The 26,994-nt window shown below is 45.2% G+C and overlaps 2 protein-coding genes across 12 annotated transcripts; one reads left to right on the forward strand and one right to left on the reverse strand.

Moving 5' to 3' along the window:
* The first annotated feature begins 1,129 nt into the window (after window positions 1–1,129).
* Window positions 1,130–13,027, forward strand: CDKN3 (cyclin dependent kinase inhibitor 3). 9 transcript variants are annotated; one of them, XM_083737708.1, is made up of 8 exons: window positions 1,130–1,610; window positions 4,737–4,784; window positions 8,310–8,362; window positions 8,607–8,651; window positions 9,369–9,591; window positions 11,298–11,329; window positions 11,844–11,944; window positions 12,617–13,027. In XM_083737708.1, the coding sequence occupies exons 1-8, from the start codon at window positions 1,303–1,305 to the stop codon at window positions 12,701–12,703; spliced, it is 897 nt and encodes a 298-aa protein (XP_083593834.1). In that variant the 5' UTR covers window positions 1,130–1,302; the 3' UTR covers window positions 12,704–13,027. The 9 variants fall into 9 exon arrangements, with proteins under 9 accessions (XP_083593834.1, XP_083593835.1, XP_083593833.1 ...); XM_083737707.1 differs by having other exon boundaries at window positions 1,177–1,610; window positions 11,841–11,944; XM_083737714.1 differs by having other exon boundaries at window positions 1,471–1,610; window positions 4,737–4,804.
* Window positions 13,028–16,074: 3,047 nt separating this feature from the next.
* Window positions 16,075–26,354, reverse strand: CNIH1 (cornichon family member 1). Of its 3 annotated transcripts, XM_083738693.1 has the most exons (6): window positions 26,129–26,323; window positions 23,547–23,615; window positions 23,257–23,304; window positions 19,858–19,970; window positions 18,339–18,482; window positions 16,075–17,023 (listed from the first exon to the last, which is right to left on the reverse strand). In XM_083738693.1, the coding sequence occupies exons 1-6, from the start codon at window positions 26,207–26,209 to the stop codon at window positions 16,996–16,998; spliced, it is 483 nt and encodes a 160-aa protein (XP_083594819.1). In that variant the 5' UTR covers window positions 26,210–26,323; the 3' UTR covers window positions 16,075–16,995. The 3 variants fall into 3 exon arrangements, 2 of the variants coding, with proteins under 2 accessions (XP_083594819.1, XP_083594820.1); XR_014564183.1 differs by lacking the exon at window positions 23,257–23,304 and having other exon boundaries at window positions 16,075–17,132; window positions 17,508–18,482; window positions 26,129–26,354; XM_083738694.1 differs by lacking the exon at window positions 23,257–23,304 and having other exon boundaries at window positions 26,129–26,354.
* Window positions 26,355–26,994: the final 640 nt, after the last annotated feature.

Below are 26,994 nucleotides of genomic sequence, written 5' to 3' on the forward strand. Positions count from 1 at the left end.
TAAAGCATTTCAGTTTTTACACCCTGCTGTTCAAGTACATGATGTGCAAAAGGCTAACCGTCAGTGGTGCTTTATTGATCACATTATTATTTTGCAAGTGCATAATGTGATGCTAACAAACTTAATTTTTACAAAGCAGATTTTTTAAAAAGAGCGTTTTGCATTTATAAAGCAAGGGTGCCCTCTACTGCTGCAGTCGTGTTTTACTAAAACTCCCTTTTTCCCCTCACAGTCCTGTACCCACTTACAAGGGAAAAACTAAGATCATGGCCACTGGTCCCATCACCTCCTGGTAAATAGAAAGGGGAGAAATGGAGGCAGTGAGAGATTTTACTTTCTTGGGCTCCATGATCACTGCAGATGGTGACAGCAGTCACAAAATTAAGAGATGCCTGCTTCTTGGGAGAAAAGCAATAACAAACCTAGACAGCATCTTAAAAAGCAGAGACATCACCTTGCCAACAAAGGCCCCTATAGTAAAAGCTATGGTTTTCCCAGTAGTGATGTATGGAAGTGAGAGCTGGACCATCAAGAAGGCTGATCGCCGAAGAATGGATGCTTTTGAATTCTGGTCTGGAGGAGACTCTTGAGAGTCCCATGGACTGCAAGAAGATCAAACCTCTACATTCTGAAGGAAATCAGCCCTGAGTGCTCACTGGAAGGACAGATCCTGAAGCTGAGGCTCCGATACTTTGGCCACCTCATGAGAAGAGAAGACTCCCTGGAAAAGACCCTGATGTTGGGAAAGATGGAGGGCGCAAGGAGAAGGGGACAACAGAGGACGAGATGGTTGGACAGTGTTCTCGAAGCTACCAGCATGAGTTTGACCAAACTGCGGGAGGCTGTGGAAGACAGAAGTGCCTGGCGTGCTCTGGTCCAGGGGGTCACGAAGAGTCGGACACCACTAAACAACTAAACAACAAGAAGCTCTGTTGAACTCAGCGAGACTTACATCTGAGTAGGCACGTATAGGGCTGTGTTGTCCATTGACAGTAGGAGGGGAGCATTCCAAGGAATACTGTAAATCCCTTATTCATAAAAACATGGAATTAACACATTGCCTTATTTCTATCTTAGATCCTCTGTGCTAGAAAGGGACCTGAAAATCATGTGCATTTCACAATAGCAACTGATTCTGCAACTGAATTATGAGAAATCATAGAAAAATATGACATAATAATGAAATGTATATTTTTAATTTTAATGGAATTTTAATATGATGCTGTGACTACCTTTTAAACAAAAAAAATTCACTGATACTTAATGTGAAAAACCGAAATTATTTCATTGTGGATTTTAATTATGTGCTGTTATCTTTTCGTTTTTGGTTGTTTTATACTTGTAAACCGCTTTGAGTTAAGAGCAGGCGGGGGCGGGTTCTTCAAGGCCCACTGTCCAATAAGAAGCGTCCTTCCAAGAAGCCTTAGCAAGGCGGGAGCTTTGTTTATTCCCCGCCGGCTGATAGGCCGCTGGCAAAGGGGCGGTAGAAAAAAGGGCCAATCCGCATTCTCGGCTCCGGCGCGAGCTCTCTCTTTCGAAACCGTTGGCGGCCGGCGGCGGTTTATTTGTTTTTTTCAGCAGAGAGGATGGCGCGAGTCCGCGCAGCTGAGGTGAGGGGAGGCTGTATCCTAGCAACGCAGGAGAGCGGGAGGGGAACTGCCAATCCTGCGCCGTTTTCTGTATTTTGGGCGGGAAAAAGGGGCTTTGCCCCCACCTCGTTCTTCTGTGACGGACTGAGCGCGGGGCGAATGGGATCCCTTTCTTCTCAGCCTCTCCCCGCCTCCCCGTACCAATCTCGTTTTTCCACGCCGTTCGCTTTAAGGGTGCCTCTGAGCATGTGCAGAGTGAACTTACCTCAGCGTTACCCGGCACATTGGAAATTAAGGGGGATAGGGAGGGAAAGGAGACAGAAGGCAAAAATTATTCAGTGTTAATGCGCCTCTCACAGGCTTGTGGGACCTATATTTATATGTAATAAATAAATAAATAGTGTGTGTGTGTGTAATATTATTATAAATTATATATATATATATATATATATATACATATATATACACACACACACACATATATATAATTTATTTATTTATTACATTTGTCGGTCACTTTATGTTGTCCAAGGTGACCCAGAGTGATTTGCAAGTAAACAGGTAAACAAAAACCCACGTAAGGAACCTAAAAAAAAACCCCAAGTTGGGGATGCATTAAAAGCACTCTACCCAATTTATAAGATTGTAGCTCCCAAGACCCACAAATTATTGGCGCTTCTAGAAAAGCAGAACCTCCAGGAGGATGGTGGCAAAAACACCAAAACAAAAACCCTTTGGTAAAGGGATTTATTTCTGCTATAACCATTTCTGTGGGAACTGCTATTACTGTATTATTAATTGTTATTATTGCAGCATTTTCTATTGTGCTCTTGGGTAGAATTCTCCAGGTTTGTAAAAGAGCAAACCCACAAAAAACAATTAAAGCGTTTAATATTAAAGTCAGGGTTGGGGTAGTTATATGAAATGCATGATACAGTATGCAGGTACTCAGTTTTAATATATCATTAACACAATCCACTCCATTCCTTCAACACAGATTTATGGCTCGTGCAGGAGGAATAATCAGGGGAAATACTCAATCCCTAATAATAATAATAATAATAATAATAATAATAATAAAGCATACAAAGGTGGAAAGTGGGAGACCCAAGAGCTTTATTACTTTCAAGGTGAGGGGAAGTGATCTAGCGAAGGTTGGCAGGATAGCTTATTCCATGGTCTTAACCCCATCATCCATTAATTAGCCTTAAGTGTGAAGCTCAACATCAAAAAAACAAAAGATCATGGCCACTGGCCCCATCACCTCCTGGCAAATAGAAGTGGAAGAAATGGAGGCAGTGAGAGATTTTACTTTCTTCAGCTCCATGATCACTGCAGATGGCGACAGCAGCCACGAAATTAAAAGACGCCTGCTTCTTGGGAGGAAAGCGATGACAAATCTAGACAGCATCTTAAAAAGTAAAGACATCACCTTGCCAACAAAGGCCCGTATAGTAAAAGCTATGGTTTTCCCAGTAGTGATGTATGGAAGTGAGAGCTGGACCATAAAGAAGGCTGATCGCCGAAGAATGGATGCTCTTGAATTATGGTGCCGGAAGAGACCCTTGAGAGTCCCATGGACTGCAAGAAGATCCAACCTCTCCATTTTGAAGGAAATCAGCCCTGAGTGCTCACTGGAAGGACAGATCCTGAAGCTGAGGCTCCAGTACTTTGGCCACCTCAGGAGAAGAGAAGACTCCCTGGAAAAGACCCTGATGTGGGGAAAGATGGAGGGCACAAGGAGAAGGGGACGACAGAGGACGAGATGGTGGGACAGTGTTCTCAAAGCTACCAGCATGAGTCTGACCAAACTGCGGGAGGCAGTGGAAGACAGGAGTGCCTGGCGTGCTCTGGCCCAGGGGGTCACGAAGAGTCGGACACGACTAAACGACTAAACAGCAACAACAAATGTTGGTTATATGAGGCTGGATATATCCCAGCCCTTCGTGGTCTCGTCTCTCCGCTCTTATATCCCCTTGCAGTGTCACCAATTACATTTGGAGGGTGGCCACTTCCGCAATGCCAAATAAAAATAGGACGAGGGCACACGTAACATTTGCACATGGCCATTTAAATGTACAGTTGCAACATCTGAAAGTCGACAGTATAATTAAATGGTCAAAACTGTAACCTTTTATCCTAGTGGGGGCAAACTGGGTGAGTGACCCAAGAAACCTGTTTGTTCTGCTGTCCAGGTGTCTGCAACGTGGCCCTCCAGCTGTTTTGGGACTACAATTCCCATCATCCCTGACCACTGGTCCTATTAGCTAGGGATGATGGGAGCTGTAGTCCCAAAACAGCTGGAGGGGCAAGTTTGGCCATGCCTGCTTTAAACCAAACAGTGCTTCATATATTATTATTAATTAAATTTCTTAATTGCTTTAGCCCAGGGCAACCCAAAGTAACTTACAACCAAGCAGGCAATAAACCCCACATAGATACATTAAAACCGATATAGAGGACAGTTCTCTGTAAAGTAGACCCCATGGCCACCCTAAATCTTTGCTCCATCACCTCTGACGCCAGGAACTGCCTCACCCACCACCCTGTGATGACACTGTGTCCTTATTTTCAGCTTAAATGCTGGAGGAAATGTCACTAGACTAAATGTCACAATAAGGGTAGATATGTAAAAAAAAAACACCCCACAATTCTGCTCGAGGTATTAGGTGGACAGGTTGCAATCCTAATTTTAGCGGATGGCAGCCAGTTATCTGTAGCCTTTCATGATACATTTCCTGGCAGCCAGAATGAACAATAGTCATGAAGCAGCTATACAGGTATCGACAATTTATTAGACGTGAGGGATGGAGAAGTTGATTTGTACCCCGAGGTGTCGTGTGTGCAGTAATAATAATAATAATTTTTTATTTATACCCCGCCCTCCCCAGCCAAGGCCGGGCTCAGAGCGGCTTACAAACAATAAGAAAAACAAGAAGAATGATTACAACTTAAAAACAAAAATAAAATACAACATTAAAATAATGGAACATTAAAATATTAAAATGTAGCCTCGTCGCAGGAGGAGAAGGAAAAGAAAAGAAAAAGAGAGGGAGGGAGGGAGGGAGGGAATCAAATTGGCTCCAAGCCAAAGGCCAGGCGGAACAACTGAGTTGTGGGCTGATGCTGTAAAATCTTGCAATGCAGGCAAACGAGTTCGACTCATCGGACGAAGAACCCTCAGAGGAAGAACAGGTACCCTTTCAAGTATCCTGGTAGGTCCAAATTTCCTCAGGGGACCCCTTCCAGAATTCCTTTGGAGCAGCTCAGTATTCTGGCCACTAGCCACATTTCACAGCTTGCTTAATTTTCTTCATATGGGGTGTTAGGGGAGGGGTAGCTGTGCTCATTCTGGGGCAGTTTGTCCACCTTGGGACCCCTGCACTCGGCTCTCGCCTGTGGCTCCTGGCAGTATGCAACAGCGGCCACACACCAGGAACAGCTTCGACTGGCCAGCTAAACCAGGTGATGGTAGCCTATGAGTCCCAAACCCACATTGAGTTAGGGACTTCCCTTGCATGCGAAGACAGGCTCTGGCGGATTGAGCGGACGCGACCAGGAGTGGGTTTCTGCACATGCTGCAGAGGGAAGTGAGGGGCAGATGGGGTTCATTAATCTGTGAAAGTAGGCCATATAAGATAAGGAAAACACTCATCCTTGTAGGAATGAAAATCACGGGAGACGAGTAGCAGGTGTCATGTGAGAGGCGTCTCCCGGGGAAGCCCCGGGAACTCTCTTTTATTGAATATTACAAACATTGCCACAGGTGTGGTTGTGGCTGATTGGAGTGGAGTCCCCAGGAAACCTTGTACGCCTCCTGCAGCCAAGCTGGTACCAAACATTTTGCTCTATTCTCCTTTGGACCACATCAATGAGTCTGGGATGTGTGTCTTGTCATCTGGGCAGCTCAGGACCTCCATACACACTGCCCAGGCATGCACCTCGGAGAGGACACTTTGGTGCTGCTAATGAATTCACCCCGAGCCACACACCATTGTCTCTTGAGACAGACAGATGCCAACAACAAGTTTGTCCTGTTTGAAACTTCTGAGCTGTCTTCAAGGGCAGTTCCACAACAACACATTGCAGTAATACAATCAGAACATTGTATGAGCGTAGATGGACTGCGACTTGACTATTTTTGTCCAAAAGTAGCCACAGGTGGTGAACTGGCTATAGCTGATAAAAGGCATTCTGTGCTACAGAGGTCACTTCTGCTGTGTGCTGAATCTAGAAGAAACACCTACACTCTGAACCTGCCTTGTCAAGGGGCAGGGATAACCTACCTTGTGATGGGTATAATATGGCCACTTTTCAGCACATTCTGCCAAACAAGTTGCTAAGTCATAGCACAGGTGTCAGCAAACTTTTTCAGCAGGGGGCCAGTCCACTGTCCCTCAGACCTTGTTGGGGGCCGGACTATATTGGGGGGGGGGTGAACGATTTTCGCCCGCCCGCAAAGAGGCCTGAAGATGCTTCGCTTTACTTGTCCCAGTTGTCGCCCCAATAGCTGCAGTTGGGCTTCTCCAGCTAGGCAGGCGCTGTGGCAGGGTAGGAGGCTGTGTTGGCGGAGGAGCCACAGACAGAGGTAGGGGAACTGGAGCATCGCTGGGGCTTTTACCCACCACCTGCTGCTGCTGCTGCTTCCCAAGAGGCACTGCGGAGAAGATAGAGCCGCCCGTCAATCCATGGCCACCGCAGCAATCTGCCTGAACACCATGGGAGGAATAATAATAATAATAAATTTTATTTATACCCCTGCCAAAGCCGGGCTCAGGGCGGCTAACACCAGTAAAATTACAGTAATAACATAATAGGGGAAAAAACCAATTTAAAATACAGGTTAAAATGCAATTTAAAATGCAGCCTCATTTTAAAAGTAGCCCATAGATCAAAACCAAAAGGGGAGGGAAACATAAGGGTCAGACTGAGTCCAAACCAAAGGCCAGGCGGAACAGCTCTGTCTTGCAGGCCCTGCGGAAAGATGTCAAGTCTCGCAGGGCCCTAGTCTCTTGTGACAGAGCGTTCCACCACGTCGGGGCCAGTGCTAAAAAGGCCCTGGCCCTAGTTGAGACCAAACTAACCTTGAGGCTCGGGACCTCCAAAGTGTTGTTTTTTGTGGACCTTAAGGTCCTCTGCGGGGCATACCAGGAGAGGCGGTCCCATAGGTACGTGAAGGAGGGAGGCAGGTAGCAACAAAGAAAGCACATGAGGAAGCGGCGTGGAAAAGGGGCTTGGAGAAGGAAAGAAGGAAGGGCGGACTGGGGGAGCAGGAGGAAAATGCGGCTGGCAGCCGGTGTCATCCGCCCCCTTCACAGCGCCACCCTGCTGAGGCGGGCAAGCCAACTCCCACCATTGACAGCGCCCAGCATGGGACAAGATTGTTCCGTCCCTGAGGAGAAAAGCGCCACTGTGTGAGGGAGAGGGAAGGAGAAAGAATGCATGCACTGGTGATCCGTATGCTGGCGATCCACGTGCTAATTCCCAGACCGTCCACAGGCTGGATAAAGAAGGCAATTGGGCCTGATCCGGTCCGCGAGCCTTAGTTTGCCGACCCATGTCATAGCAGCTTTACCATTTTGCATTGAATGCAGGTACCCTGTGTTTATAACCATCCAAAGCATACTTTACATTTCTCCTTTTGGCTGCAGAGATTATTTGTAACAGAAAAGAAAATCAAGAAAACTGCAGTAGTACACCATCAATGGGTTTAGTGGAAATCCGTTATACCCTTGGATCGTAAGGGGAGCTTCCCCTCTTTTAAGCTATTCAGTAGAATAGGCAGTACCCCAGATGTTACCCACAGTTCACCTGGGTGGCTGCCCAAGGTTCTCTCACTTCCAAAATTATTTCATACTAATTGATCAGCCACAACCTTGTAATTTCCAGATTGTGTTAAACATACCTTCTTATATACCCCTATGTTTTGCAACTTGAATGTCCCTCCACAGGTCAGGATCATAAATCCTTTCATCTGAAGAATCTCTGAGGGCCTTTCCAGACTAGTCTTTTTATATTGTGGGTGTGTTCTGCAACATGTTCTTTGCACAATAATGATGCATGGAGTGGTTGTATTACTCTGCTTTAGCTTGTTCTGTGGTGCTTCCTCAATTTGTTGTTGGCATTCATCTGTCTCAGGAGACAATGGAGGAGTGCGCCTTTGAGGGTGAAGTCAAATGGTTGGAGAGTTACAGCGCCTGCTGTGGCTGTAGAGACTGATGCGGGAGAGACATGTTTTGTTGCAGCTGGGGCAGAGGAAGGCAGCCGGTTCACTGCTGCAGATGCACCATGGCGTTTCTTCTCGCAGCATTCCTCCCCGCGGTCATTCCTCCTCTTGTCAACCTGCCTTCCCCATTCCTTCCACATTATTGCACAACAATACTGGGACAAAGATCAGCTAAAACTTCTGGGATATAAAACATTACAGGTTTTCAGCAGGATGTTGTGTAATAGGCTGGAAATGAAGTAGTGTGACTGTCCCCAGAACTGTTGCAGGCTCAAACAGTGTTGAAAATGGGGTCACATGTAACCACCCCGATAGCATCATGAGCACAAACTATGCATGTGCAATGAAAAGGACACCTAGAGAAGTTGTGAGCTAGATTTTAAACTCTTTTCCTGCTGACGATGTAGCAGACCTGTGGTTGTAAAGAGAGCTTGCTGATTGCAAATTTGCAAATTTAAATGCCATTGTAAAGGTTTTTAACTTTCTTTCTGTAGGTTAGCCCTATCACCAACCTATTCCCAATTTCTGGGAATTTGCTCACTACCAGGTATGCAATAACAGCTTAAAAACTTATTTAAAAGCTCATTCATTTGATGGGGGGGGAATCTTAACTTACCCCACCCCACATTAATCTGCCTATGTCACTACATGTGAAGTAAAATGAAACATAACTGAATAAGGTGGCCTGTTGGTGGAAAATAGACATAGATGCCTTGTATTTAGCAAATACTTGTTGTATTTCTAGCAGTACTTGATATGTTCTTTCATGCATCCACACTGCTTCATTTTAGGTTGCCGATTCAAAAGTATTAGAAGAAGCCTTCAGAAAGATATAGGTAATTATATATCAATGCCCTGGGGATCTTTCAGCCTTCCTTCAATGCCTGGTTGCTCCAAGTTTCCCATTTCTTATGCCTTGCAACTGGCATAGGATTCTGGGATAAGCACTTTTGGTGTTCTTAATTTTCCTTTTCCCCTTCTTTGTGTAACATCTTTCCTGATAAAAGGTTCCAGAAGCGACATTTCCTCTTCCCTTTCACTTGAGAGAATAGCTCTTAAGATGGCATTTGCCACCTGCAGTTTGTATAACGTTATTGCTTTAAGAATGATTTAAGATTTTTATTTTAAATGAATTGCTTTTACATTTTAATTTTTAAAAAATTACAATTAAAAAAATGATTTAAGCATTTTAAGAATTTACTGTCTAATTGGGGGACACCTTTTTACTGATCATTTTTTAAAAAATTAGTTAATCAAAAAATTATTAAATGTTGCTGCTCTCCTTGGAACATTTATTTTCCTTGTATCCTGAGCCGAGCACTAATTCCACCCTGCCATAGTATCAAATTCCAGGGCCGTGCTGCAATTTCAGTTGCTAAAATTAGGCGAGCTTTATTAGGCGAGCAACCGTGGATTGCCTAATAATCAGGTCATGGAACGCACAAATTCCTTGTTGTAAAGTCAGTTTGAATTGTTTTCTGAGTTAGGATTCACAAGGCTTTTATGGTTTCGTGTAGCATTTTAACAAGGCGAACAGCTTCATTCCTTTGCAGATGAACTGAAGAGCTATGGGGTGCAGGATGTCTTTGTCCTCTGTACCAGAGGAGAGCTTTCAAAGTACCGTGTCCCACACCTCCTCGAGGCATATCAGAGCCAAAGGATTGCTGTGCACCATCACCCTATACCTGATGGAGACACTCCAGACATAGCCAAATGCTGCCTGATTCTAAAGGAACTGAGGAGCTGCCTCGAAGGCGACCGGAAAACCTTAATACAGTGAGTTCCAGTGTGCCAGGTCTTTTGTCCTCTCTCCACAAGTAAAGATGGTCACAACCTGTATACACCCACCAAAGTTTCCTGCTAACACCACAGTTCAGAAATTTGCCTTCTAGCTTCTGCCACCCCCTTGAATGCTGCCACCGTTCCCATGTAGGTGGGACAAAATAAAATGCAGGTGTGCCCCATCCTAGAGAATCTTCCTAAATCAAGAAAATCCTAAAACTGAATGCTTTAGGGCATGGGTAGGCAAACTAAGGCCCCGGGGCCGGATCCGGCCCAATCGCCTTCTAAATCCGGCCCGTGGATGGTCCGGGAATCAGCGTGTTTTTACATGAGTAGAATGTGTCCTTTTATTTAAAATGCATCTCTGGGTTAGTTGTGGGGCATAGGAATTCGTTCATTTGCCCCCCCCAAAAAAAAATAGTCTGGCCCCCCACACAATCTGAGGTACAGTGGACTGGCCCCCTGCTGAAAAAGTTTGCTGACCCCTGCTTTAGGGAAAAGTGCAAGAAGAATTCTCAGGGACAATTAACACCCTCGCCAGCACCTCTTTAATCTTCTACCCCCCTCGGGCAGGAGATATAAAAGTATAATCAGTCGTACCAACAGGCTAAAAAACAGTTTCTATCCATGGACTGTTAGGCTGCTGAACAGAAAATAATATAGTGCAACTGACTTTTGGGGTTGGTGTGTTGTGTGTGTTGCGCGACAAGCACACAGAGTGCAATGAGATTGAGTGTACACAGGTTGTACATTGACAATAAAGGTATTATTATTATTATTATTATTATTATTATTATTATTATTATTATTATCATCATCATCAGTGAGCTTGCAAAGTCAGAATGAGAAGGAAGATGTGTGCCATTCCCAAGATTTGATTTTAGACTTTTAGTAATTATATTTTATCCTGCCTTTGCTCTAAGAAGCTTCTTCTTCTTCGTCTTTGATGAAATCCAGCATCGCCTGAGCTCTGCGAGTGCGGCTTTCTCCCGATTGAAGTGCAGAGTGTAAAAAGCTTAAAGGCAGCATTCAAAAGATTTCCAGCACTCTCCCATGCGGCACCCAGATTCGCTTAGCTTTAAAAAATGGTGCCACAGAGAAGCTTCTGTCCTATGCAACAATAAGGGTTCATTATAAGAAAACTGGAGAGCCGTTATACAGTTATCATAGGCTAGGACTGGGCTTTTGAAGGGGAGCTCAAGAAACACAGAGCTACACGGAGCCCTGAATAAGCCTATGTCAGGGCAGCTTTCCCCAACCTGACGCTGATGAAAGTCAAATGCCCAAACACCTGAACTGTACCAGGTTTGGGGTGGCTGTGTTAAGGATACTACCTCTCAATATCAGATTGGAAACCTTTTTCTGGAACAAGACAGAGCTGGTTCATTGTGACTCTTGATACTATCACCATGTACAGTGGTACCTCGGGTTAAGTACTTAATTTGTTCCGGAGGTCCGTTCTTAACCTGAAACTGTTCTTAACCTGAAGCACCACTTTAGCTAATGGGGCCTCCTGCTGCTGCCCCATGATTTCTGTTCTCATCCTGAAGCAAAGTTCTTAACCTGAAGCACTATTTCTGGGTTAGCGGAGCCTGTAACCTGAAGTGTATGTAACCTGAAGCGTATGTAACCCAAGGTACCACTGTACGTGTTCTGTTTTTGAAAAAAAAAATGCCCAATCCTTTTTTCCCCACTTTCAGCTGTTATGGAGGGCTTGGAAGATCCTGTCTCAGTAAGTAAATACTTTTTCTAAAAGCATTAATTAGTTTAATATTGGCATTTTCCTGCATAAATCCATCTGATTGTGAACCTATGTCCTCTAGTATGTTACAGTTGGACTTGCTCCCAGGTAAACGCATATAGGATTTGCAATCTTAAAACATATTAATGTGAAGTTACAGGGAACCAGGCAGAGGGTGCCTGCCCTGTGGAATGCCCTCCCATCAGATGAAAAGGAGATAAACAACTACATGACTATTAGAAGACATCTGAAGGCAGCCCTGTATACGGAAGTTTAAAATGTTTGATGTCTCACTGTGTTTTTATATTTTGGATGCTGCCCAGAGTGGCTTGGGCAACCCAGGCAGATGGGCAAGGTAGAAATTATAACATCATCATCGTTACTATTACTATTATTATTATTCACTCAGGCTTTCAAGCAGGTTCTGCCTCCTCACTAAATACAACTGGTTTCCTTAAGCAGAAAATCTCTTGGATTTTTTTTCCTTTTTCTTACTTTACAGTAGCAGCTTGTCTCCTGCTTCAGATATCTGACACAATAGGCCCACAGCAGGCTATAGACAGCCTGCGAGACTTGAGAGGTTCAGGAGCTATCCAAACCATAAAGGTATGAGGGAAGGCCATGATGGGCTGGCTTGGTAGTGGGAGGACAAGTTAAAGGGCAACAGCTGACTAAAGGCAGTGTTTTGTTTGGCACTGAAAATCTTTCCTGGCTTTCTAAGAGTTAAAGCAGGATATCAGTGCTGCTGGTGACAGTATCCATAATTCACCATTTCTGCTCTTGACCACAAGGCCATACCTTGCAGCTTCCCAGTTGGAACAACCCCCCCCCCTTTCCTATCCTCCTCCATGTGCTGTTCTGTGGGATGTTCACTGGACCCCCTTGAAGCCAATTTCAGGGGGAGAGGGCGGGAAATTCCTGTTGCACAAGTGGAAGTCCTTGCACCAGACTTCTGCTGATGGTGCTGGTTTAGTGAATCCTACCCAGCATCTCCCATTATCCTCTTTTTGAGGGAGCTTGCCATTTAATGAACTGCAAAAAATCAAGGACATGTGAGCAGATTAGGAGGATCCTGGACCTGGTCTCTCTTAGGAAGTTCAGCTGGGAGGGAGGAGAAATTGAAAGAGACTCTAGGAACCTGCACTCCCAACAGACAACACTTTGAAGAACCTGAGAAAGGAAGGGGTCAACCACCTTTCACAACTGTCTTCTACTCATTTTAGCATCTGTGATTAGAGAACAGGTACTGCAGCTTATCCACCCTGCTTTCCCTTGCAGCAATACAACTACCTGCATGATTTTCAAGAGACTCTGGCCATCCATCTAGCAACAGAAGGTGCAACAACAAGATCAGTATCACGATAAAACAGCGGCAGTAGAACTGAGCTGCTTCTTACATGACCATGCTGCAATTGCCTTTGCTTGGTGCATGCAGGTGAAAACGCACCTGTCTCCAACGTCTCATCGGAACTTAATTAGTCAAGTTATCCTGGCACTATCTCCCTGGCAAGCTGTCTGATGCAAAATACAACAAACGTAAGCTGTGAGGGTTCTCTGTGAGCAAGAGCAATACTGTAATGTTTTCACAGCATAAATTCACATTTTAAAGGGTACATTTGTCGATGGATTCCTGAAATGTAACATTCTCAGTATGTGGTTGAATTCACAATAAATATGATTAATTTCAAACCTTCTAGTTACAGATAGGTAGCCGTGTTGGTCTGCCATAGTCAAAACAAAAAAAATTCCTTCCAGTAGCACCTTAAAGACCAACTAAGTCAGTTCTTGGTATGAGCTTTCGTGTGCATGCACACTTCTTCAGATACCTTGGTATGAGCTTTCGTGTGCATGCACACTTCTTCAGATACCTGAAGATTATCTGAAGAAGTGTGCATGCACACGAAAGCTCATACCAAGAACTGACTTAGTTGGTCTTTAAGGTGCTACTGGAAGGAATTTTTTTTGTTCAAACCTTCTGTTCATATTTTTAACTCTCCATCCCACATCTTCTCTGTGCTTTGGTGGGACATGTTTGTTCTCTGTTCTTGCATCTCACTGGTTTGAGGGAAGCCCTACAGAATAAAACAGAATCTGGCATTTTTAAGCTTTAGGGTGCGTTGCAAGGTTTCCTGCTAAGTTATGTCTTAGGACACACCTGCAACAGCTGGCATTCTGGATGATGTCTTTAACATGGGCTGCCTTTCCAAATGTCTCTCTCCCATGAAGTTTGAACAAATATTGCACTAAATACTGCCCCTGCAAGCTTGCACCTTACTTTCCTGTTCACTTCTCTAGAAACCTATGGCTGTTCCCGTAACTGCTAGGAAACAGTGTGTATTAAAGTGATTGTCCTCCAAGCTTGCATGATTGCCTAATCTGACTTGCCCCCCAGTGATCTCCTATCCTGAAACAATTTACTGCTATGGGGGCTTTTTAAAAACCAGCTGGTACCCAAGGGCAATATTGATCTATTTGATTTAGTCAGCCGTATCTAAGGTAAGCTTAGGCAGCAACCCTGGTTGATGTTAGCTTGGATGGGCTGCACCTTTGGAAGCCTCTGTAGAAGTGGAGATGCTTTTTTTTTTTTTGTTTCAGCCTCAGCGATACCTACATATGCAGGTCGTACTGTATATCCATCCACCTGGTCCATTGCTGTCTACTCTGACTGGCAGTCGATCTCGAGGGTCTCAAGAGTTCTTTCCCATAAACTGCTACCTGACCTTCAAAAAAACAAACAAAAAACAAAAGCCAACCCAATTAAAAAAAAAAAACCCCAGGAAATATCAGAGCTGAGGAGCCGTTATCTCTATCCCATGTTTATGGAATAGGTAAAGGTAAAGGGACCCCTGACCATTAGGTCCAGTCATGACCGACTCTGGGGTTGCGACGCTCATCTTGCTTTATTGGCCGAGGGAGCTGGCGTACAGCTTCCGGATCATGTGGCCAGCATGACTAAGCCGCTTCTGGCGAACCGGAAACGCCGTTTACCTTCCTGCTGGAGTTGTACCTATTTATCTACTTGCACTTTGAGGTGCTTTTGAACTGCTAGGTTGGCAGGAGCAGGGACCGAGCAACGGGAGCTCACCCCGTCACGAGGATTCGAACCGCCGACCTTCTGATCAGCAAGCCCTAGGCTCTGTGGTTTAACCCACAGTGCCACCCGCGTCCCTATAGGATACCTGTATATTGTTTATGGGATACCTGTATATTATAAAGAGATTCAAACCTCTCTGCAGTTTCTTCAGTTTCTCCTACACTCACACACTAGTACCTTATGCAGTGGTGCCTTGGGTTACATACGCTTCAGGTTACAGACTCCGCTAACCCAGAAATAGTGCTTCAGGTTAAGAACTTTGCTTCAGGATGAGAACAGAAATCGTGCTCCGGTGGCGCAGCGGCAGCAGGAGGCCCCATTGGCTAAAGTGGTGCTTCAGGTTAAGAACAGTTTCAGGTTAAGAACGGACCTCCAGAACGAATTAAGTACTTAACCAGAGGTACCACTGTATGTTAAAAAGAAGGACCACAAAGCAAGCTTTGAATTAAAGCCGACATCGTATTTTAAGAGAGGCAGAGGCAGTTTGGTGACAGCATCAGTATCTCATACACAAATTTAATGTTTCTCTCCTAGAGGAAGTTGTGGAAAACAAATGCTACGCACACATCATGGGCAAAAACCTCGTTTGCTGTTTTAAAAGCACATATACTAAAAGGAGCTAATATGGCTGCTAGCTGTATAAAGATCATGTAAAATATCAGTCACAACACAGAAAGTAATAGGTAATCTTTTTTACGTGAACATACTGCTATGGACACTGCATGCCATTAAAGCGATGACAGGCACAATTTCAGATCCTTCAGCAAATACTAAAGCGAGAGATGCAGGATCAAGTGAACATAATCTAACCAAGCATGTGACACTCGTCGCCAATAGATAATGATGGTTTTGAATATGCCAAATGAGATGAATACCTATTTTTAAAACTGCACAGCTGTCAGTATAAGAACTTGCAGCTTCTTAGTATCCTGATGCACTGAATTCATTTTAAAATCAAATGTCATAGCTGTACAACACAATCAGAAAATGTTTTACAAGATCTTGAAAACTTGGAATATGAGGTAAGGACTGGCTGAAATTTCTTCATTTCCATTCCTATTTCATCCACCCCTATGGACTTAGGTCGGCAATGCTCATGGCTGTCTTCCTTGGACCTATAATAGCTATCAAACCGACCTGTTTGTGAATAAAAAGCAGCTCCGTTGTGTGCTCTTGAAGTCCTTTGTTCCAAGGAGCATGAACCTCTCAGCAGCTCTTGAGATAGAGTTGACTTCCACCAGCAATGGGCATAAGGTGCTCAACAGAAGGAGCGACCAGTTTCAGTCTGGTGTGATTGACTTCCCCTCTAAAGATCCAAAGTGTTTTGCTTTACAAACCAAGACTCCATACTTGGAATCTCTTATAGAGCGAAAGCCTAGCTTGTCCCTGCTCCTGCCTAAGAACAGACGCAGTATTTTCCAGGATCAGGCCAGAAGTCTGGTTTGCAAGAATCCAATAGAAACTGACCTGCTGCCCCCGAAGGGCATTGGTCTAGCTTCTAATCACCTTTGCTGTTTAGCAAAAGGTGTCCTTTTTCAAGCTATTGCTTTACCTTTAAAACTAGAACGGTATTACCTAGTAGCGGCTGGCTAAAGTCAGCAGTTCCAAAGCACTTTGAAAAAGCCAAAGCAGTAGAAGAAAATAAAGTTTTATCCGTCTTTGAAGTTTTTATTGTATTGCACTAAGGAACAGCAGGGATATTCACCCAAACTCGTTGAACAAGTGTCTCAAATTGTATGCAATTCTACCTGCAAACTCACAAACTATTTTTATTACCACGCTTGACCCAGGTTGTATGGTAATTTGAGACCGCTACACAAGGTATTTTTTTATATATATAGGGTGGTTTTAATATGTACTCTTCACCAGTAATCCCCTCTTCCCCTACCATATCCACTTAGTGTAGAAAATTAAAGCAAGGGACATTCAATGTTTGCCGTAAATATGGGAAGTTTGAGCCATGCACATTATAGGGAGGTAATATCCAAACGGTAAAAAATAGAACTACAATTCTTCCTGCAGTTGTTGTCATGTATTCATCTATAAGACACACAGAGGTTACCTAAGAGATAACATACAGAAAAGCATTCAGTCTTTCAGGAGCACTTGGTACCTACAGGTGACAGCTAGATGGCAGTCCACAACCCAAATGATCCACTACGAAGTCAATTGAACAAAAACAAAATTCTATTATACTAAGGACAGCAATTAATACTATTATAATTGAGGGAATGGGCTGTTCCTTATGGAGTGCAGGGTCAAAACTGTCCAAAGCCAGAGGTAACCGCTTTACATTAATTTATATGTGATTTTCATCACTTTAAACATCCCAGTAAAATTTAGAAAATGAAAACATCTTTCCATGAGTATTAAAGTATGGGCACAATTTAAAGGGGCAGGAGAAGAAGATGTAGGAGTCATCTTTCCCCCCACCAGTTGCAACTGTGATCGTCAGATTCCACTGCTAAATCTTGATACTAGATTCTTCTTTGAAAACAATCCTTTCGTCTTGTGGCTTTTCTGCATGCACTTCGCTGGAACCAAGTCTGCTGGATGCCATCTTTTAAGAGCTCACCAAGACATAAATCATGCTGTTGGAAGAAGGATAAACAGAGTAATATATACATATCTATTAAATTTAGCAGAAATATTTCTGCTTTGTTGCATACTAGGAGTACCTTCTGTGTCCAGCCTTTACCACTGAGCTCATTAGGTAAAGGTAAAGGCACCCCTGCCCGTATGGGCCAGTCTTGACAGACTCTGGGGTTGTGCTCCCATCTCACTCAAGAGGCCAGGGGCCAGCGCTGTCCGGAGACACTTCCGGTCACGTGGCCAGCGTGACATCGCTGCTCTGGCGAGCCAGAGCCGCACACGGAAACGCCGTTTACCTTCCCGCTAGTAAGCGGTCCCTATTTATCTACTTGCACCTTGACGTGCTTTCGAACTGCTAGGTTGGCAGGCGCTGGGACCGAGCAACGGGAGCGCACCCCGCCGCGGGGATTCGAACCGCCGACCTTTCGATCGGCAAGCCCTAGGTGCTGAGGCTTTTACCCACAGCGCCACCCGCGTCCCTACTGAGCTCATTATGTACCACCATAAGCCAGAGCCAGATACTCACTGGTGCAACCACAAGGGAAGTAGGTATCTGCACACAGTTGTTACTGCTGCTGGCACTCACTCTTATTAAAAACGGAGTGCTTGCAGGTTATTTATTGCCTGGTGCCCTCAACACAAAAACATGTGTATCCCCCAGCAAAAGCACCACAGACGTTCACAACTTGGCGCCTCTGGTTGGCAAACTTGTCTCTTTTGTCGAGGTCTAGCACAGTTCTAATAGACAAACTCAAGTGGCAGTAGCAAAAACATACTTTTCTGGCAATTTAAGCAACCGTTGTGCACAATTTTACTTTGCTTACATTTTAAAGCAACAAACGTATCTGAAGAGCATGGCACTTTTTTTAAAGAAAGAAGTTTTGCACAAATTCCACGTCAGATAGCAATTTCAGAAAATGCATCTAAATGGTAGGGATTTGCTTTCTAGTTAAGAGCTGGCTTTGCCTTTTGGGATCTAGTGTCAAGGCCCTGTTCCAGGCCACAGCTTATTAAGAGGCATCTCTCATGTAGACTCTGGGCAAGACCTTCTCAGTCACACTAATCCAATTACGGAACTCCACCCGCCCCCTGCTGAAAAGGAGGCAGGTCATGAGATGAATTCTGGATAACCTTGAGACACGTATGAGATGCCTGGGCTTTTAGTAATTTTTAAAAACCCAACTATTGATACTTAATAAGAAATTCTGTATAATGCTTATCTTACTTTCCTAAATCGTCAAACGCCTTGAGTTGCTGGAAAAGACAGTATGAAAAGTTCTGCAACAAAAAATAATAATGAAATTTGTGACTTACCCATATAGGTAGTAAAAAAAAGATAGAAGGTAGAATGCTAGTTTGCACCATCCTTCCTTCTGGCAATATGCTAAAATATCTGCGTTCATGATGGTTGTAGGATCATAGAGTCCTGGGCCGCTCATTACAGGCCTGCTCATATACCTGGAAAAACGAATTTGCATTTTTAAAAGGTACAAGGAAAGAAATTTTGGTATTCAGACATTCAGCAATGAGAAGAAATAAAAATGCAGCGGTATTCAACGAATTGGAAGATCTCTCTTCACTCCTTCCACCTTTCAAGGTTTCCGACTTATCAAAATGTATTGATTTATTAGACTTGCATTCCACCTTGCCTCCAGTATGGAGCCCAAGGCAGCCTATAAGAAGCCTAAGCCTAAAGGAATTGCACCAGTGCATGACAAAATCCAGCCTAACCAAAACATTCCCTGTGATCCACTGCAATGCTGACATATCTAGATCACACCGAAGGAGGTGGTGCCAGACATTTCAGCTTCAACAACTAGCTACTGACCTGATTCCTCTGATCTTGACTTGTTTTTGTTATTGGTTTCACAGTGAAAAATAAAATGTCTCTTGCAATGATTTCATGAAGCAAGGTGTTTGGGGCCAAAAAAAGCAGGATACTAACAGTATATACAGTGGTACCTCGGGATGCGAACCGGATCCGTTCCGGAGCCCCGTTCGCATCCAGAAGGAAACGTAACTAGCGATGGCACGTCTGCGCATGCATGCGCTGCTTTTCGCCGCTTCTGCGCATGGCGTCATTTTGAGCATCTGCGCATGCGCGAGCAGCGAAACCCGGAAGTAACACGCTCCGTTACTTCCGGGTTGCCACGGAGCGCAACTTGAACGTGCTCAACATGAAGCATATTCAACCCGAGGTATGACTGTACACTGCATTCATCTGCAACAGCTAAGTACAACATACCTATGATTACTAGATAGCAGGGACAAGCAGCAGATGGGTTATCTCCATCCTACTCTGTATCCAACTGCCTACCATTGCAGACAGAGCACTGGACTAGATGAATTCTTGGACAGCTCTTTACACATTTATGAAGGCGAAAGCAGGCTCAAGGCAGAACTACGGAGTTTATCTTCTTAAGTTAAGGCCTTACCCATGTGCTTTAAGTATCAGAAAAAGGAATCTCCCTCTACTTTGCAAACGGAAGTCATGGAAATGGCAGAGAACCATGTAGGACACTGAAGATTTAATTTTGATCCAAGCTTGCCTCCTTTTCTGATTTCCTCTCTCCCAACAATAAGAAGTGGAAACTTGTTTTGCTTTAGATTAAGGCCAAGACTTCCAGAACCCAATCGATGTGCAACATACACACTGAACAGCTTTGGCTGTTGTATTATTCATTCTTCGACAATCGTACGAGAAAAAGGCTTCAGCTGCATCGTTAACCCAATTCCTCCGCAGGCTTAATTTCCACAGGAAGTCTACATCAAACCGTACAGTAAGAAGTGCTTTTCCATGAATAAATTGAGACTGAGCCATGCCCAGCATTACCTCCAAATATGGTAAGCCAACAACGGCATATTGAGACCCAGCGTGAGCCATTCTGTTGCACACAGAAACATAACACAGAAGAAAGCGTGGATGAGGTACTCCGGAAGCACAAGCTGCAAAGGAAGACACACAAGTCAAGGCAGTTCTGCTTCCACATTTAGTGTATCTTACTTGCATTACAGTGACAGGGGGTGTACTGCATCAAAAGGAAAAGTAAGGGGCAATAAGCAAAGCCAACATTAGACAAGAGAAGCCAACATAATAGTTTCAACGTACTGTGTCATGAGTGTGTAAAACGTGCAAACAATACTTAGTACAATTTGCATAAAACTGGTCACTGCTCACATTGAATACCATTTATACAATCTGCGGTATGAGAATAAAAAAAGGCAAGTTTGCATATTTTGGAGAGGGTCATCACTTAAACTGAGGACTCGTATATATCTTCCATTTTACAACTTACATCCCAGGGAAAGTTAGATTTTCCACAGGCAATGCCCACCTGTCTTCATATTAGACTGGCAGACGGCCTTACAGCAACCCTCCAAACGATTTCTGCTTACCTCTAGTGAGCTACATCCAAACCACAATTTACAGGTGGGATTTCAGCTACCTAACCAGTGCCCTCCAACTGTTTGAGATAACTCCCATCAAATTGTCGGGAATGGTGGAAACTGTGCAAGTCTACACATACAGCAAAAGAGGAGGATGTTTGGTATTTCTTTTATATTTTATTTGGAGTGGACACAGAGATCTCAAGTCTTGCCCACTGCATTGTTTAATCAAGTAAGGTAGACACTCACTCAACTAAGTTTTATTTCCTTGAAATCCATCAATGAACTTCTCCCTTCAAAATCAATTTAGCAGATTTAAAAGCAATTCTGAACTCTGTTTGCTTTCTGCACTCTGTGGTTTTAGAAAATTTCACTTTCAGGCTCCCTCAGTTACATCTCCAAATTATGAGGACTAGAAACTTACATAAAATCCTGAGAATTTCTGTATTTAAACCAAGACTCAACAACTGCACAGTTCCTTACTAACCTTCTATTGCTCCATTTCTACAAATTTTGGATGTCCCAAACTATTCAGGTGAAGCTGTGTACTACTGGTTGTCTAAATCCTGGAACTCTAAAATGCTGTGGTTGTTATAAACCAAATGTTTTCTTTAAAAAGCATTTTTTTCCTTTACAAATAATTGTGCAGAGATAGGACCAATACTCTAACATAAACAATGTACACAAATATAAACAGCACAAATCCTGCTGTGCAGAAGGGAACAAACAGTGCCTAGAATCAACTTAATAGGAGCCCATTTCTTACGTTCTACGAAAAGCGATTTACATTTCTAATATATTGACTTCTTAACCATCATGCTTTCCAGTGAAAACCTACGAAGACAGTGTACCCTGTTTATATGGGAGCCTGTTATCATAGACAGCAGTTTGTAGCCAACAAAAACTGGAAACCATCAACCACAGATGGTAACAGATACTGCTGTTGATCTGATATTCCTCACTCTGTCTGAACTTGCAGTCATTGTTGTATTCCAGTATGAAAGGAGGAAGCACTGCAGTTAACACAGACTATTCAAATCTGCATGTCCGCAAATACAGGTTGAGATTCCAGCTGTCTGCCTGCTAAGCAATAGGAGACCTAAACACGAAAGTTATTACAAGCATTCAGCCACAAAGCATTAAAAACTAGACCAGCTTGTGGCTAAAATTATTGTCAACTTGCTGGCCATTTCCTAATCTTGCATGTTATTCCTGCTTTTAAGAGTCCTGCACTTCCTTTAAACCTATTGCATCCCTATTGGGAGGAAAGCATTTATAAGTACGCTCTTTAGTCACAAGAAAGTCTGCAGACTCTCACCTGTATATTTAAAACATAGTTGTCCAACATGCATATGGTAGAATCTTTTTGATTAAAAGTCTGTGATAAGGGAATGCATACATGTAGTGAACATTTTCTCACCCTCCCAAATCAAATGAGAGATGACCGAGCAGGGTAAACTGTTCCATGCGCAACCACTATCCAAGCTTGCGACATTCTCTCAATTCCACGTATCTGCTTTGTGGAAGCAGCTTCTAGCAGTTGTACCCATACAGACCATAACTTGCTTCTAGCTGATCGGTTTACATTCAGCACTGACACCCACTGGCTCAAAGTTAGCAGGGCAATACTGAAAAATCATCTAGCTGGAGGTGTAAACCCCATTGCCCTCCAGGTGCTGCTTGGCTTCAGCTCACATCAGGATCCCTGCCCAATAGCCATTCTGACTGGGGCTGATAGGAGATGGAGCCCAAACACACCTGGAGGACCAGAGATTCTCAATTTCGGCTCTCACTGAATTTTGTTTCCCCCCAACTTTCTCAAGCACCCCTGATTAATGGAGTAGCTGAAGGCAAAAGGGAAACACTTCGAGTGAAGGCAGAGGTTAACACCTGAGAAGTTGTTTCATTTATTTTAGCTCTGCTAAGCAAGTACATGTGCAGTTGAAATGCTACATATATAAAATAAGTGCCTGCCATCTTTTGCTCTCTATTTAAACAGTGCAACCTGTTCCAACAGCTAACAGCAGTGTCAGTAACATCTCCTGAGGCTGTGGCAACAATTTCTCCTAAATCACAAAATGTAGGGATTAAATCCCGCACGAGGAAGGGCCACCTCAAATTAGGAGTCCACAGACTGCAGGTTATCCAGCTCTGGTTTAAACTGGAAATCTTTTAAAGAACATGGACTATGCCTCTCACTAAGGTCTGGTGCAAATATAACAGCAGCTACCTACAAACCCTGGGCTGTACCCGATGCAAGCCCAACTGAGAGGACACCCACTGAGCTTAATGGACATAAATTAGTCTTGTCTTAATTTCAGTGGGTTTACTCTGAGGAGGACTGGCACTGGACACAACCCCATGTATGAAAAAAATATATCAAGGGGCCGGACTTGGAATAGCACGCTCCTGTATTCCAGTCCCCCGACTCCCCAACGTGCATTCCCATAATTATGGTTTTGTGATCTGCACCAACACTAAACAGGGTTCACATCAGAACCAGAGTTTGAAGCCATGTTTTGAACTAGATTTGCAAACTCTGGTTGAGAGGAAACCTGGCATTTTCCTCGTTAAACAACAAGTGTCAAATCTATTGGATTCTTGCCAGCCTGGCTTAGTTATAGAAGAATTTAAGCATGTAACAGTTTTCCCCATCTCTTATTAAGCAAGCCAACTCACAACGCACAAAGTCCATGAAGTTATTACAACCCCTGAATAGACAAAAGACAGGCAAATGAGCAAGCACACCGAACAAAAAGAAGTCAACAGAAATAATACAGATGTTCCTAACAAAATGAAAAGTAGAGAGTGGCATTAAAACATTAAACTAAAAAGCAGTACACACCTTTAATGCAATTTTGACTCTCTTAATCTTTTTAACCTTTTCAACTGTCTTTGTACCGAAAATGTAAAAAGCAGATTGAAAGAATGTTAGTATGACAGCTGACAAGATCACCAGCAGACAAGCAAGTCAGAACTTCAAGCTTAGAGGAAAAGAGAAAGAAATCTGCCAAGAAATCTTAGATCTATTACATATTATCAAGTAACATTTTACTAATGCATCGTAAGTCAATAGTAATTACGAAAAACCTGGCTAAGAATGAATGCAAGGAGATCTCTCTCACGTAAACTTACAGGGTTGAGTGTATTACACTGGTCTATGGGATTCTTGTAGTCGGTCTTCAGCTCATCAAAAGCTATAATCTAAAATAAAATTAGAACAGTTGGACAGTAGGGTGAGAACAGCTCAAATGGAATGTGTAGCCCTGTTCAAAAGCACCACGCCCTGAAGAGACAAAATCCTAGTTTCAAATTTACAGGAAACCCTCCCAAGGGTTAGATCCCAGCCAGCTAGTCTCTTAAAATGTATGGAACAGCTAGGCAGAGTCTGGACACAATGTTAAAGAACTCAAGAGACATTTCCTGTCGCCCACAAAAACACTCCCTGACCTGCGCAAGACAGCTCAGTTCACAGGTTTCTTCATCCGGTTTCTGGGGCTAAAGAGGAGAGCTAAAGCACAAGCTCTCCTTTAACTTGGAAGCAGGCAACACTCCTTGACACAATTAGCTAGTCCAGTGAAATATGATAATGACATCTATTCTATAGGCAAAAGATTGCTAAAAACAGTACGGCTATTTCGTAGCACTCTCATGACCCAGCCACATGGACACATTTTATCCTGATGCTACTTAGTTAACGCTTCCCAGTTCTGCACAGTGTAACCCCAGCCAAACATTTGCTGAAGGGAAGCAGATTTTGCAGTTGTGTCAAGAAGTTGGTAGTAACTGGAAGAAGGGGGGGGGGGTAAGAGGTCTGGGAGGAAAGTGCCCTTTGTTCTATCAGGCTCCAACCTCCTGAGCAAGCTCACTTCTGATGGGCAACAAAAAAAGCCATCTCCCTTTTGCTAATACCTGGGCAAAGTCACGTTAATTCACCCCAGGGCTGGAATATTAGGAGAGAAATAGAACAGCAAATTGCCACAAGATTCTGGTTTGGCAACTCCTGGTTGACCCAAATACCTCGAACCCACCACTTCAGCGCCCCACAACAACTCCTTCCTTTTACCACCTGCAAACAGGTCCTATTCCCCCCCCCCACCAAATATGCATCCATCTCTGGCACTCTCTCCCCACCCAGAACCCCCCTGAAGTCACTTCATAAGTTCATGCAATCACCCACGCACCCCACTTTTCCCTCTCTTATCTCCTCACCCCCAAATACATACCACTTATAAGTCCACTTGCCTTCTCCCTCCCCGGGAGGAGCACCTATCCCCCCCCCCACACACAAACACGTAGCTCTCACCTGCTAAGTCCCACGGATTGCCTATGCAATGCCATGGGTCAACCACTAATGCAAACACCCGGAATGCCCTTCCTCCTTCCCACTTCACCCCCAAACCCAAGCTGCGTCCCCCCCCCCGTCTCCCTCACCCCATGGATCATAGACCCGTTTACTTCCCCCAACACACACCAAGCTCTATCCCGTGAACACCCCACTTTGCTCCTCCTCAACCCCAACACACAGCCGCTCCCTCCCTTCACGAGGAGCCCCCCTAACCCATACACCCCCATGCAACCACCCCCAGCCCCCCATTCCCCATGGCTGCCCCCTAACACAGCCCTCTCCCTCCCCTCATGATTCCCCTCGACCCATGGACCCCCCTCCCATGCAAGCACCCCCAGCTCCCCTTTCCCCCATGGCTGCCCCCTAACACAACCCCTCCCTCTCTCCCCACGGACCCCCCTAACCTTCACAGCCCCGTTTCCCTGCCCGCATGAGGAGTCACCTCATGGACCCCTCATGCAAAAAAACTCCAGCCCCCTTTCCCCCCATGACTGCCCCCTCATGAGGAGCCCCCCTCTCCCCCCACGGACCCCTGCCCAACTTCCCTAACTTCCACAGCCCTATTTCCCTGCCCCCCTCGACCCATAGACCCCCCATGCAACCACCCCAGCCCCCCATTCCCCATGGCTGCCCCCTAACACAGCCCTCTCCCTCCCCTCATGAGCGCCCTCATCCAAACACCCCCAGCTCCCCTTTCCCCCATGGCTGCCCCCTAACACAACCCCTCCCCCTCACTCCATGGACCCCTCGTGCAGAAAAACCCCAGCCCCCTTTCCCCCCAACACAGCCCCCTAATGAGGAGCTCCCCACGGACCCCAGCCCAACTTCCCTAACCTCCACAGCCCCATTTCCCTGCCCCCTCGACCCACAGACCCCCCATGCAAACATCCCCATGGCTGCCCCCTAACACAGCCCCTCTCTCCCCTCATGAGGAGACCCCCCTAACCTTCACAGCCCCATTTCCCTGCCCCCTCGACCCATGGACCCCCTCCCATGCAAACACCCCCAGCTCCCCTTTCCCCCATGGCTGCCCCCTAACACAGCCCCCTCCCTCCCCTCATGAGGAGACCCCCCCTAACCTTCACAGCCCCATTTCCCTGCCCCCTCGACCCATGGACCCCCTCCCATGCAAGCACCCCCAGCTCCCCTTTCCCCCATGGCTGCCCCCTAACACAACCCCTCCCTCTCTCCCCACAGACCCCCCTAACCTTCACAGCCCCATTTCCCTGCCCGCATGAGGAGTCCCCCTCACCCCATGGACCCCTCATGCAAAAAAACTCCAGCCCCCTTTTCCCACATGGCTGCCCCCTCAGCCCCCTCTCCCTCCCCACGGACCCCCCCGCCCCCTCCCCCCCCCCCGTCCACTCACATGCCAGATGGCGAAGAAGATGAGCGCGGCGGTGAGCAGCAGCGCCAGCATGTAGCAGAAGGCGGCGAACGTGAAGGCCATGGCGGCGGCGGCGGCGGCGGAAGACGAGGCCCCGGCCGAGCGGCGCGCGGGGGATGCCGGGCCGGATCATTCAGGGCGGCCGCCAAGAGCCCGGGCAGCGACGGCGAGAGGGGAGCGCCACTGCGCACGCGCGGGCCACGGTGACAGCACCGGGTGCCTCCCCGCCCCGCCCTCGAAGGCGCCACGCAGCGGCCACTGGCGGCCGGCGCCGGAACTGCAGCGCCGCCCGGACACGCTTTTGTTCTGCTGTCCCCGTTTCTCACGACCAGGGCCGGATTGAGGTTCAGTGCGGCCCTAAGCTACTGGAAGTAACGGGGCCCTTTTTATGTCCAGCTGTCCTTTGTCAACAACAGATTGTCGTTGTCTTTTGTGTTGAATATATGCTGTATGGTAACTTATGGACCTAATAGGTATCTCAAGCCATTTGCCCATGTTGCCATGCGACCAGTCCATGCAGAATGTAGGCACCCTATATATAGAAAGGAGCAAACCAGTGATATTTTAGGGAGCAGGCTAGCAGGCGGGGCCCATGACTTACATCATAGGAGCCTACACAACACAAAACACAGTTACTGTATGTAGGTTTCATTTTATTTGTTTTTTATCTTATATTTTGGAAATGTACCGTACATCCAGGGATTTCCCCACCATTGCATGGCAACACGGACAAATGGCTTGAGATACCTATTAGGTTTTACCATATTGCATATATTCAATACAAAAAACAGCAACAATTTGATGTTGTTGTTGACATAGGTGAACATATCAAGGGCCTCATTACCTTC

Source organism: Podarcis gaigeae (assembly GCF_964106915.1).
Source record: "Podarcis gaigeae genome assembly, chromosome: 1".
Taxonomy (NCBI): Eukaryota; Metazoa; Chordata; class Lepidosauria; order Squamata; family Lacertidae; genus Podarcis; species Podarcis gaigeae.